Source organism: Nomascus leucogenys, chromosome 13 (genome assembly GCF_006542625.1).
Source record: "Nomascus leucogenys isolate Asia chromosome 13, Asia_NLE_v1, whole genome shotgun sequence".
Taxonomy (NCBI): domain Eukaryota; kingdom Metazoa; phylum Chordata; class Mammalia; order Primates; family Hylobatidae; genus Nomascus; species Nomascus leucogenys.
The window spans coordinates 27,072,911-27,086,093 of NC_044393.1; the positions used below are offsets into that span (position 1 = coordinate 27,072,911).

At 45.9% G+C, this 13,183-nt stretch overlaps 1 protein-coding gene across 3 annotated transcripts in view; it reads left to right on the forward strand.

Annotated features, from left to right (window-relative positions):
• The first annotated feature begins 2,063 nt into the window (after positions 1-2,063).
• Positions 2,064-13,183, forward strand: part of SAMHD1 (SAM and HD domain containing deoxynucleoside triphosphate triphosphohydrolase 1) — a 61,428-nt gene continuing 50,308 nt past the window's right edge. Inside the window, exons 1-3 of one of the 3 annotated variants that reach the window (XM_030825201.1) lie at positions 2,064-2,469; positions 6,813-6,879; positions 12,858-12,930. In XM_030825201.1, coding sequence (XP_030681061.1) covers positions 2,262-2,469; positions 6,813-6,879; positions 12,858-12,930 — 348 coding nt within the window. In that variant the 5' untranslated portion in view covers positions 2,064-2,261. 3 annotated transcript variants of the gene reach the window in all.

Below are 13,183 nucleotides of genomic sequence, written 5' to 3' on the forward strand. Positions count from 1 at the left end.
ACTCCTGACCTTGTGACCCACCCACCTCGGCCTCCCAAAGTGCTAGGATTACAGGTGTGAGCTACTGCGCCTGGTCACCTGGCTAATTTTTGTAATTTTAGTAGAGACAGGGTTTTGCCATGTTGGTCAGGCAGGTCTCGAACTCCTGACCTCAGGTGATCCACCCGCCTCGGCCTCCCAAAGTGCTGGGATTACAGGCGTGAGCCACTGCGCCTGGCAGGAACACCTTTATACTTTCCTCCATGGGTCTGCAGGAAAAGGGAGCAATTGAAAATTGTGGGTTAAATAATAGAAAATAGTTTTATATCAAAACCCCCTTTATTTATTTATTTTTATTATTATTATTTTTGAAACAGAGTCTTGCTCTGTTGCCCAGGCTGGAGTGCAGTGGGAAGATCTTGGCTCACTGCAACCTACACCTCCCACATTTGAGTGATTCTTGTGCCCCAGCCTCCTGAGTAGCTGGGATTATAGGCATGCGCCACCAGGCCTGGCTAATTTTTGTATTTTAGTAGAGATGGGGTTTCACCATGTTGGCCAGGTTGGCCTTGAACTCCTGGCCTCAAGTGATCCACCTGCCTTGGCTTCCCAAAGTGCTGGAATTACAGGCATGAGCCACTGCACCCAGCCCTAAACCCCCTTTAACAAGCAGTGGTTGGCAAGTTATCAAGACCATGGACTTTGGAACCAGGTTGTATCTCTTGGGTTTGAATACAGGCTTTATCATTTCCTAGCTGTAAGACCTTGGGCAGCCGGGCATCGCTGTGTAATCCCAGCACTTTGGGAGGCTGAGGCGTGGGAATCACCTGAGGTCAGGAGTTCAAGACCAGCCTGGCCAACATGGTGAAATCCTATCTCTACTAAAAATACAAAAATTAGCCAGGTGTGGTGGCAGGCGCCTGTAGTCCCAGCTACTTGGGAGTCTGAGGCATGAGAATCACTTGAACCCGGGAGGCAGAGGTTGCAGTGAGCTGAGATCACGCCACTGCACTCCAACTTGGGAAACAGAGCAAGACTCCGTCTCAAAAAAAAAAAAAAAAAAAGACCTGCGGCAAATTACTTTTTCCTACATCCTAAGGTAATTGTGATAATTAAATGAAGTAATATGTGTAAAGCCCTTAGAACTTTACAATATTTGTAAAACCCTTAGAAGTTATAAAAATTATTTAATATTTAATTTAATGAATGTATTTAATTCATTATTATGTATAAATATAAAATTATTTTATATTTGTAAAGCCCTTAGAACCTTGCCTGGCACACAGTAAAGCTCTGTTTGCAAATAATATTTTGGCTCACCAGTAGACCACTAGTTCATACTGCTTGATGATAAGCTAATCCGCCTCATTCGTCCTTGACCCCCTAAACAGGTCTATGGCTTGGTTGCTGGGAAGGTGTGTTGGCTTTATTAGCAGTAATAGTGATATGTCCTTTTACCAGGCAATTGCATGGACCAGTATTTATAGAGAAGTTTGAGCCCTGCCGCAGAGGGGTTAAGTGATGGGAAAATGCCTGCCATTTTCACATGCTGTTACAACCAGGCAGTAAAAGTCTTCAGAAGTTAAATTTTAAGTAATCAGACTGGCCACTTTCCTTCCTCTGGGAATGCAGTTGGGATGGAGGGCTCTGTCTCCAGTTGGAAAGAAGTCCGAAGTCCCCACCTGTGTGGACACCAGACAACAGGTATCCCAGGGCCCTCTAGTTGACCAGCAATACTGTGGAATGAAGACACCCTCAAGTCACATTTGAAATCATTCCGGGTTCTTCCAGTTCAGCACCTTGACTGTTTCTGTCTTCACTGGGAAGGTGCTGGCAGCCTGGCGGCCTTTTAGGTTTCTTTTAAGTTTGGGGCATCTGAAACCCGGCTAAGGTGCGGCGGGTAGTGTACTCATTCGAAGAATACCCCCAATTGACTAGACGAGCCCCTAATTGGGGGTGCGGTGCCAAGCGCGCTCTTTCCTCCCTCCTTCCAGCAGCACTGCCCTCAGTTCTGCTTCTAGCCACGCCCTTTCGCGTTCACGTCCAGCGTCCTGGCGGGATTGATTTGACGACTGGACTGCCACTGCGCCTGCGCAGGGAGCCCAAGGCAAGAGCCGCTAGGCTGCCCTGCCCGAAGGGCTCAACTGTCAGTGAGCCTGCGCAGGAGGCTAATAGGCTGCCAATACTCCTTGGACTCCCCGCCAGGGCCCTGCTGTCAGTGCGCCTGCGCGCGGGTCCAGCGCCGAGGTTCTTGACTGCTGTGCCGGACGCCAGGTGTAGCCATGCAGCGAGCCGACTCCGAGCAGCCCTCCAAGCGGCCCCGTTGCGATGACAGCCCGAGAACCCCCTCAAGCACCCCTTCCGCAGAGGCAGACTGGTCCCCGGGCCTGGAACTCCATCCCGACTACAAGACATGGGGTCCGGAGCAGGTGTGCTCCTTCCTCAGGCGCGGTGGCTTTGAAGAGCCGGTGCTGCTGAAGAACATCCGAGGTAGCGGCTCCGGAGGGGCTGAGGGGCGAGGGGCGGCGACCTGGGGCGCGGGAGAGGGGGCCCCACCACAGAACCCAGGCCGAGGAGCGAGCCTTGCGGCGGGAGGCACCCGGGAGGGCGGACCTGCGCTGGGGGCGCCGAGGGAGGGAAGACCCGAGGCGGGGGAGGGAGTCCTGCGGCGGGGGTTCCCAGGAGGGCCTGCGGCATGGGGCGCCCGGGACTGACTCCCCGAGGCGGAGGAAGAAGACATGGGTCGCCTGGGGTAGGCGATCCGTAGGATGGGAGCAGGCTCCCGGGATTGAGGACCTGGGAGGGGCAGTCGTAGATTGGGATCTCACTCTCGTGGGTTTCTTCACTAACTTGCCACCCCGGCGCCGGACAGGCGAGACTCGGGTCCCTTTTTTTTAGTTAGAAGGAGATTTTTCCCCAGACCTTGGTGGGCGGCTTGCTGTCATCCAGGCTCGCGGGACCCCTCCGCGCTAACCGCAGCTCCTTGAACACTTGCCACATCAGAGGATGTTCTGGGGCTTTTAGGTTTCGGTTTCCTCCCTGAATTGAGGCTTTTCCTGAAGGGGAAGGAACTGGCTTGGTTAATCTCTGAATTCCCATCACCTTCCTTGGCATCCCAGTAGCGCCCGATAGGCATGTGTTGACTGCACTTGCAGAACATGGTAAGGATCATGTTTTGCTCTTTAAAAGCAGGTTCCCCTCCAAAATCTGAACCTCGGGGTTATTCAGTTGACCACTGAATCCCCAGTATGCCACAATTTGGCCACATAACCTGGAGAAGTGTTTAGGTTGAGTTTTAATCATATTTTACTGATTCGTATCCAAGCATCCATCCCTGTGAAGTCTACTCAACTTTTTGTGGTGGGTGTGAGATTTGACTCCTGCCTTATATCCTCTAGGTGTCCAACAGGAAGGTGATTCTTTGGTGGTTGGGATTTGCAAATTTAGTAAATTTTTGCATTTGTTAGGTGGAGCCGTGTTTGGCTAGGTTGGAAACTGGGGTAGGAGGAACATTAGTGGTTCAGGACCCAAAGATAGCTTGAATGGGTATGGGAAATTGCATTTCTCCTTTTTTTTTTCTTCCCCCTTTTGCCCTTTCGTTTCCCTCCACTGTTGGGATGGATTATTACTTTATTTTCTTTGACTAGCAACAAGTGGAGTGAAGTAGTTCCAGATTTTCTGTCTCAAAATGTGGTTGGCTCTCTGTTTCAGTGATCTGTAAATTAACTCGTTACCCTCCAGAATGATGTGTGTTCTCTTAAACCCACAACCTAGTGCTATCAAAGACGCTATGTGCTTTCATTTGGTAAAAACTGACGAACTGTTCCCAATTGCTCATGTCTTACCTTCTGCTTTGTCTTGACCAAACTTTATTCAGACTTCTCTCTTCCCTTATGGGCCCCTCAACTCTTGCTTACCCCCAGATCTGAGCAGGCAGGCACTAAAGCAGTGGAATATGCCTCCTCTGGTCAGTTTCTTTTGAGAACCGGCTGACCACAGTAGGATGCTGTCCTGTTGGGCTACACTGCTCATTTTCCCTTGCTCGTCCAGGTTCCCTTCCAAAGAGTCTGCTTATTTCTGCTTGCCCATCCTTTATCATATAAAAGAAGACCCATTTTCTGTTGGATTCTTTTTTTTTTTTTTGAGACGGAGTCTCACTCTGTCGCCAGGCTGGAGTGCAGTGGCGCCATCTCGGCCCAGTGCAACCTCTAACTGCCTGGTTCAAGCCATTCTCCTGCCTCAGCCTCCCGAGTAGCTGGAATTACAGGCCTGCGCCACCACACCCCGCTAATCTTTTTGTATTTTTAGTAGAGATGGGGTTTCACCATGTTGGCCAGGATGGTCTCCATCTCCTGAACTCGTGACCGGCCTGCCTCAGCCTCCCAAAGTGCTGGGATTACAGGCATGAGCTACCGCGCCCGGCCTCTTTTTTTTTTTTTTTTTTTTTTTTTTTTAATTAGAGACAGGGTTTTGCCATGTTGGCCAGGCTGGTCTCAAACTCTTGGCTTCGAGTTATCATCCACCCTCCTTGGCCTCCTAAAGTGCTGGGATTACAAGTGTGAGCCACCGCACCCAACCTCTGTTTGGTTCTTGGGCCTCTGTTTGATTTTGTTTTTATTTATTTTCATTTTATTTTTTTTTCTGAGATAGAGTCTCGCTCTGTCACGCAGGCTGAAGTGCACTGGCACAATCTTGACTCACTGCAACCTCTGCCTCTCGGGTTTAAGCGGTTCTCCTGCCTCAGCCTCCCTAGTTGCTGGGATTACATGTGCACGCCACCATGCCTGGCAAATTTTGTATTTTTAGTAGAGACAGGGTTTCACCATGTTGGCCAGGCTGGTCTCCAACTCCTGTCTTCAAGTGATCCATCCACCTCTGCCTCCCAAAGTGCTGGGATTACAGGCGTGAGCCACCGCACCCGGCCAGCCTATGTGTTTGATTCCTGAGCCTCTTGCAGATATCTGATATTGGAGCTTTCTCCCTATAGGAATAGTCTTTCTTTTTTTTCATTTATTTTCTTTCTTTCTTTTTTTTTTTTTTTTTTTTTTTTTTGAGACAGAGTCTCGCTCTGCCGCCAGGCTGGAATGCAGTGGCGTGATCTTGGCTCACTGCAACCTCTGCCTCCCAGGTTCAAGCAATTCTCCTGCCTCAGCCTCCTGAGTAGCTGGGACTACAGGTGCCCACCACCACGCCCGGCTAATTTTTGTATTTTTAGTAGAGATGGGGTTTCACCATGTTGGCCAGGATGGTCTAAATCTCTTGATTTGATGATTCACATGCCTTGGCCTCCCAAAGTGCTGGGATTACAGGTGTGAGCCACCGCGCCTGACCGGCAATAGTCTTTCTTTCTAATAAAGTTTCTCTTGGCCGGGCACAGTGGCTCACGCCTGTAATCCCAGCACTTTGGAAGGCCAAGGCAGGCAGATCACCTAAGGTCAGGAATTCAAGCCTAGCCTGGCCAACATGGTGAAACCCCATCTCTACCAAAAATACAAAAATTAGCCAGGCATGGTGGTATGTGCCTGTAATCCCAGCTACTTGGGAAGCTGAGGCAGGAGAATCGCTTGAACCCAGGAGGCGGAGGTTGCAATGGGCCAAGATCGTGCCACTGCACTCCAGCCTGGGTGACAGAGTAAGACTCTATCTCGGAAAAAAAAAAAAAAAGTCTCTATCTAAGTCCGTTTTTTTGACAAGCCAAGCACAAGATACAGTCCCTTTTCTCATTATGGAATACAGCCTCACAAGAAGTCTGAAATAAGTTGCTATACTCAACACATTTTACCGATGATGTATGCGAGGTCCAAAGATGTAAAGTAACTTTTCAGAGATCACACCACTACAAAAAAGAGCTAGATTTTTTAAGGTTAGGTCTTTGGACTCCAGAACTCATGTGGTCTATACCTTAACAAGTGTTCTCATCAAAAACCACTGGAGGCCTGGCCCAGTGGCTCACACCTATAATCCCAGCACTTTGGGAGGCCAATGTGGGAAGATCACTTGAGCCCAAGAGTTCAAGACCAGCCTGGGCAACATCAGGAGACCTCAACTTTACAAAAAATAAAAATAAAAATAAAAATTAGCTAGGTGCAGTGGCACATGCCTGTGGTCCCAGCTACTCAGGAGACTGAGGCAGGAGGATCGCTTGAGCCCAGGAGGTCAAGGTCAAGGCTGCAGTGAGCTGTGATCGCACCACTGCACTCCAACCTGGGCAACAAAGCAAAACCCTATCTCAAAGAAAATAAAAGAAAATAGTCCAGAGTTCTGGAATTTGAGGTCAGGAAAGATTAGAATTAATTGTATAGAAAGAGACAGGAAAAAACCCAACAACATACAACACACACAGAGAGAGAGAGACAGAGAGAGAACTCTTTCAAATCACGGAGTATTGAGGGCTTTCCCAGGAGGTTTGAGAAAAATCAACACTTTAAGCACTCTTGAATCCATGGTTCTAACTTGTTAATTCTAAGAACAGTAGACTTAGGTTTCCTTCCCTCCCCAACTCAAACCTTTCCTGTTTAAAAGGAAGCTGCTGACCTAGCAAAACCCCAACAGGTAGTCAGTTTTCACTTTCCTTTTTGCAACTGATTTTTCTTGGAACTAATTTACACAAATAATTTTGAAATTTTCACGTGATTTATCAAAAAATGCTTCTAGATTTAGTTATTTAATTAAGTCTTTACAAGTAGCAGATCAAAAAAGTGGTACTTGTCACAGTCCATTGCCTGTAGTGGGTACTCAATTATGTAGATCTGGGTAAATGTTGGTGGATCCAAATTGAAAGAAAATGAAAAGCATATGTTGTATACATTGAATATGTCTTTTTTCTTCCATAGAAAACAAAATCACAGGCTCATTACTGCCCTGTCTTGATGAGTCTCATTTTGAAAATCTTGGAGTAAGGTAAGAATGAAGAATAAATTCACATTTATAACCAAACACACTTTATCCATCTTTCAGGGACAAAGCCCAAAATCTCTGATATAAACTGTCCTCATTTTAAATCTGTGAAGTGCTTTAAAACAGCAGAATCCCTTTCCCGCTGGTTTTGTTTGTTCGTTTGTTCGTTTGTTTTTTTTGTTCACCCAGGCTGGAGTATCTCGGCTCATTGCAACCTCCACCTCCCGGCTTCAAGTTATTATCCTGCCTCAGCCTCCTGAGTAGCTAGGATTACAGGTGCCCACCACCATGCCCCACTAATTTTTTTTTTTTTTGAGACAGAGTCTCACTCTGTCGCCTAGGCTGGAGTGCAGTGGTGTGATCTTGGCTCACTGCAAGCTCCACCTCCTGGGTTCACGCCATGCTCCTGCCTCAGCCTCCCGAGTAGCTGGGACTACAGGCACCTGCCACCACACCCAGCTAATTTTTTGTATTTTTAGTAGGCACAGGGTTTCACCATGTTAGCCAGGATGATCTCGATCTCCTGACCTCGTGATCTGCCCGCCTCGGCCTCCCAAAGTGCTGGGATTACCGCGCCCGGCTGCCCCACTGATTTTTGTACTTTTAGTAGAGATGAGTCTTCACCATGTTGGCCAGACTGGTCTTGAACTCCTGGCCTCAAGTGATCCACCCGCCTCGGCCTCCCAAAGTGCTGAGATTACAGATGTGAGCCACCGCACCTGGCCACCTACTGTTTGTTTTCGCTGTACAAATCCTATGTTTGCTATTACTGTTTATTCCTATTTTAGTTCATTTTTAATTTTATTTATTTATTTTTTGAGACAGAGTCTCACTCTGTCACACAGACTGGAATGCAATGGTGTGATCTCGGCTCACTGAACCCCCCGGGTTCAAGCCATTCTCCTGCCTCAGCTTCCTGAGTAGCTGGGATTACAGGTATACACCACCATGCCCGGCTAAGTTTTGTATTTTTAGTAGAGACAGGGTTTCACCATGTTGGCCAGGCTGGTCTCGAACTCCTGACCTAAGGTGATCTGCCCGCCTTGGCCTCCCAAAGTGCTGAGATTACAGGCGTAAGCCACCGTGTCCAGCCTTATAACTATTTTAAATAATTTTGCAAACAAACCTTCATCAAGTTTGTAGTGACCAACTTTCTACTCAAGTTCAGAATAATTGAATTATACACACTGGGAAATATATAAGAACCAATAGGGAAAAAAATGTTGGTAAGAAAATCAAGGCTACTTCCCTATCTTGAGCATATTTCTAGGTTTTGCTAAAGATTGGAATATGCGCCGGGCGCGGTGGCTCACGCTTGTAATCCCAGCACTTTGGGAGGCCGAGGCGGGCGGATCACGAGGTCAGGAGATCGAGACCACGGTGAAACCCCGTCTCTACTAAAAATACAAAAAATTAGCCGGGCGTGGTGGCGGGCGCCTGTAGTCCCAGCTACTCGGAGAGGCTGAGGCAGGAGAATGGCGTGAACCCGGGAGGCGGAGAGCTTGCAGTGAGCCGAGATCGCGCCACTGCACTCCAGCCTGGGTGAAAGAGCGAGACTCCGTCTCAAAAAAAAAAAAAAAAAAAAAAAAAAAAAAAAAAAAAAAGATTGGAATATGCCCTGGTATTAGATTTGAAGACACTATGCAAAACAGGCACTTTTTAGTTGTATAATTTGGGAGAAGTCATTTAACCCTTCAATTTCTGTACCTGTAAAATGGATAACAATAACGAAATGATGTACATAAAGTGTTGAAGCATATGATTAACTCTTAGTAAATTTTATAGATAGTGATACAGAAAATTAAAAAATTAGCCGGGTACTGTGCATGCACCTGTAGTCCCACCTACTCAGGAGGCTGAAGCAGGAAGATCCCTTGAGCCCAGGAGTTCAAGGTTGCAGTGATCTATGATAAGCTCCTGGACTCCAGCTTGGGCAGCAGAATAAGACCCTGTCTCAGATAGGTAGGTAGATAGGTAGGTAGGTAGATAGATTGATACATAAATACATACATACATATATAGTTACATAGATCCATCTCTGTGTATGGCTGTAGGTTCTAGGGTCTAGATTAGAGTGGGGCTCCTTTAAAGATCTCAGTTGAGGATCTGGTGCTTAAATACTTCTTTTTTTTTTTGAGATGGAGTTTCGCTCTTGTTGCCCAGGCTGGAGTGCAACGGCATGATCTCAGCTCACCGCAACCTCTGCCTCCAGGTTCAAGTGATTCTCCTGCCTCAGCCTCCCGAGTAGCTGGGATTACAGGCATGCGCCACCACGCCCAGCTAATTTTGTATTTTTAGTAGAGATGGGGTTTCTCCATGTTAGTCAGGCTGGTCTCGAACTCCCGACCTCAGGTGATCCACCCACCTCAGCCTCCCAAAGTACTGGGATTATAGGCGTGAGCCACTGCGCCCGGCCTTAAATACTTCTTAAAATGAAGATTTTGTTTCTATTAGAGAATTGGCAACAGTGGGGAAATATGGCCTTCTCTTCTGAAATTTTACTTAGTTACATGTTGTTTGTGGTAACAGTAACCAAAGAATCAAAACAAAGGATTATACTGAATTACTTCCTGCACTGTTGCTTAGTAATTGATAACAGAAGTACATTGTGAAACAAGATCACTGTAGAACATTTAACTGACTTCCAATAAATATCCTTTGGATCAGAATCTCCAGGGACCTCATCTTGGCCCTTTCTTTTTTTGTTTGTTTTTTTTTTTTTTTTTTTTTGAGACGAAGTCTCACTCTGTTGCCCAGGCTGGGGTTCGAGTGCAGTGGTACAATCTCAGCTCACTGCAGCCACCGCCTCCCAGGTTCAAGCGATTCTCCTGCCTTAGCCTCCTAAGTAGCTGGGACTACCAGCGTGTGCCACCACGCCCGGCTAATTTTTTGTATTTTTTAGTAAAGATGGGGTTTCATTGTATTAGCCAGGATGGTCTCAATCTCCTGATCTTGTGATCTGCCCACCTCAGGCCTCCCAAAGTTGTTTTTTTTTTTTTTTTTTTTTTTGAGATGGAGCCTTGCTCTGTCACTCAGGCTGGAGTGCAGTGGCGTGATCTCGGCTCACTGCAACTTCCACCTCCCAGGTTCAAGTGATTCTACCACCTCAGCCTCCCGAGTAGCTGGGACTACAGGTGTGCACCACCATGCCCGGCTAATTTTTGTATTTTTAGTAGAGACAGGGTTTCACTACGTTGGCCAGGGTGGTCTTGAACGCCTGACGTCGTGATCTGCCCGCCTCAGCCTCCCAAAGTGCTGGGATTACAGGCATGAGCCACTGTGCTTGGCATGGCTGTTTCATAACCATATTTCAGCCCACTCAGTCCTCTCAAAGTCCCCCTTACTACTTATTTCTTGTACATAATAGTTGCTTACTATTTGACCTGAATGGAATTTGTTCTAATACAGTCTTTCTTTTCAAGGGTGCCATGTGCATCTTTGTGGACCCAAGTGCTATTGATTCATTCAGTGAATATTTTTGGAAAGCTCACTATGTACTAGGCATTCTTCCATGAACTTGGGGCACATGAGTGAACAAAACAGACAAAATTCCAGAAGGAACACTATATTGCACATCTCTGTGCCCCACCTCGTAACTCAAATTCTGTAGGACTCCTTAGAGCTGTATTGTTCTGTATAATAACAACTAGCTTCATGTTTAAATTAATTAGAAGTAAATTAAATAAAAAATTCCTCAGTTACACTAGCCATATTTCAAGTACTTAGTAGTCACTATGGCTAATGGCTACTGTGTTGGACAGAGCAGATATAGAACATTTCCATCATCACAGAAAGTTCTACTGGCCAGTGCTGCCTTACAGATTGCCAGTGGGATTAGCCCTACCCACCACTCCATCCAGTTGCTCATGGTAATACCTTGCAATCAACTTGTTATTGGACCTTTGTACTGTTTTTACCTAATTTCCTATTTTACTGTCCCTAGGCCCCCCAATCCCTGTGCCCAGAATTCACACCCCAAGATTAATTACTTGCAAGCTCTTATCCTGGACCCTGCTTTCTAGGGAGAATCCAGCTTAGACAAGCACTCCTAGTAGGCCCTCAATTTTATGAACAACCATTGATTTATAAAGGTTTTTTTAAGAAGTAAGAGACAGGCCAGGCTTGGTGGCTCAGGCCTGTAATCCCAGCACTTTGGGAGGCCGAGGCAGGCGGATCACGAGGTCAGGAGATCAAGACCATCCTGGCTAACACGGTGAAACCCCATCTCTACTAAAAATACAAAAACAAAAAAGAAATTAGCTGGGCGTGGTGGTGCGTGGCTGTAGTCCCAGCTACTCGGGAGTCTGAGGCGGGAGAATGGCATGAACCCGGGAGGTGGAGCTTGCAGTGAGCCAAGATCGTGTCACTGCACGCCAGCCTGGGCGACAGAGTAAGACTCCATTTCAAAAAAAAAAAGAAGTTAGAAACATTGTCACATTAAATATACATGTCATTTGTAAGAAGCATTAAATTTCAGAAATGTTGGAACACAGGAATAAAATTCTTTTATAGTCTAGATATCCTGGCCCATGACTTCTTTAAATCTTTATTTAATGCCATGTCCTTTGCTAAACAAAACATAACAACCCCCTGGTTTCGGGTGGTTATTTTATATACTCTAATCAGTGATTTTTGTTTTGTTTTGTTTTGTTTTGTTTTGTTTTGCTTTGTTTTTGAGATGGAGTTTTGCTCTTGTTGCCCAGGCAGGAGTGCAATGGCGCGATCTCGGCTCACCACAATCTCCGCCTCCCGGGTTCAAGCAATTCTCCTGCCTCAGCCTCCCAAGTAGCTGGGATTACAGGCATGCGCCACCACCACGCCTGGCTAATTTTGTATTTTTAGTAGAGACGGGGTTTCTCCGTGTTAGTCAGGCTTGTCTCGAACTCCCAACCTCAGGTGATCCGCCTGCCTCGGCCTCCCAAAGTGCTGGGATTACAGGCGTGAGCCACTGCGCCCAGCCGATTTTTGGGTTTTAAGTGATGAATACCAAGTGTCAGTTTAGGAAAATGCTAAGTGGTCATGGGGTTAGTTTAGGTTTGATATTTTATGCTATGACTCTGGTTATGCTCAACTATGTGATTCCCCTTAAACTGAGTCCACCTATAAGTACTTCTGAAAGCCTGGCTTTGCACTGTGCTTGTTATGTCAAACTGATGAGGATAGAGGAATAGGAAAACACGAAATATGCTGCTTTAATTTATCAGCTGTAATAATGTTTCTATGTATCCCAAGAAGTTATTCTTAAGTGTTCTTATTACCATGGGTCTCAGTGTGCCCCATAGAGGCCAGTGTAGTGCCTCTGACTCCTGGTCTATGTATGACTTATAGAAAGATACTTTTTTTCAATCTGGTTAGCTAGTAGATCAGTAAAACCCTTTGCCTGCACTCTCTGTTGACACTCAGCCAGGAGGGAGGATGATATGCTGGGCCCAACTAGTAATTGTAAATGAAGCAGGATAATGAATCACAGGACTTCAAGCAGTTCAAATTTAATTCCCATTACGTATTTTCTTGAAACTGGAGCATTGTGAGGGATTACTGACAATGGAAAATGAATATAAATAAAGTTAAAGCCTTCATATGTATTTCACTCATGCTTGAGTCATACCTGGTGCTCATAAATCAATCCAGGATTATGAGGGTAGATGTTGACTTCAGTTTGGTTAAAATGAAGTACAGCTTGAGCATTGAGTAGACATGGAGATGTGGAGTTTTTCAAGTCTTCTGTTTACCAAGAGAGAAGAGGGTCAAGGACAGAAGGCTGGGGGAGGCCTCCATTGATTCAGCAGGAGGCTTCCCTATCTTAGCAGCAAAGGACGGAGAGAGTTTCTAGGAGGAGTGTGTTTGAATTATTGATTGTTCCTTCCAATCTAACTTCTCTGTTAGTGTAGGTAATCTAAAGTTTATTATGTCTGCTATATACTGCAGGGATTATTATTAAGCAAATAATGATAGACTTGCTTATCCTATTGTAATTTTAGTTCCTTGGGGGAGAGGAAGAAGCTGCTTAGTTATATCCAGCAATTGGGTCAAGTCCAGATTGATACAATGAAGGTAAGAGGATCTGAGTTTGTTATGTTTTTTGAATATAAAGTGATATAACTCAATTATGTAAAATTCATTTTGAAGAGAATAGGAGGAAATCTGCTTCTCAGTGATAGAATTGTGAGTAGTGGATCTTTTCTAAACTTTCTGCACTTTCTAAAATGAGCACAGAGTATTTAAATCAGAAGAACTAAAATATGTTAAGCATACAAAAAAGCATAAGTAGACCACTACCCAACTTGTCAAATATTAATATTTTGCC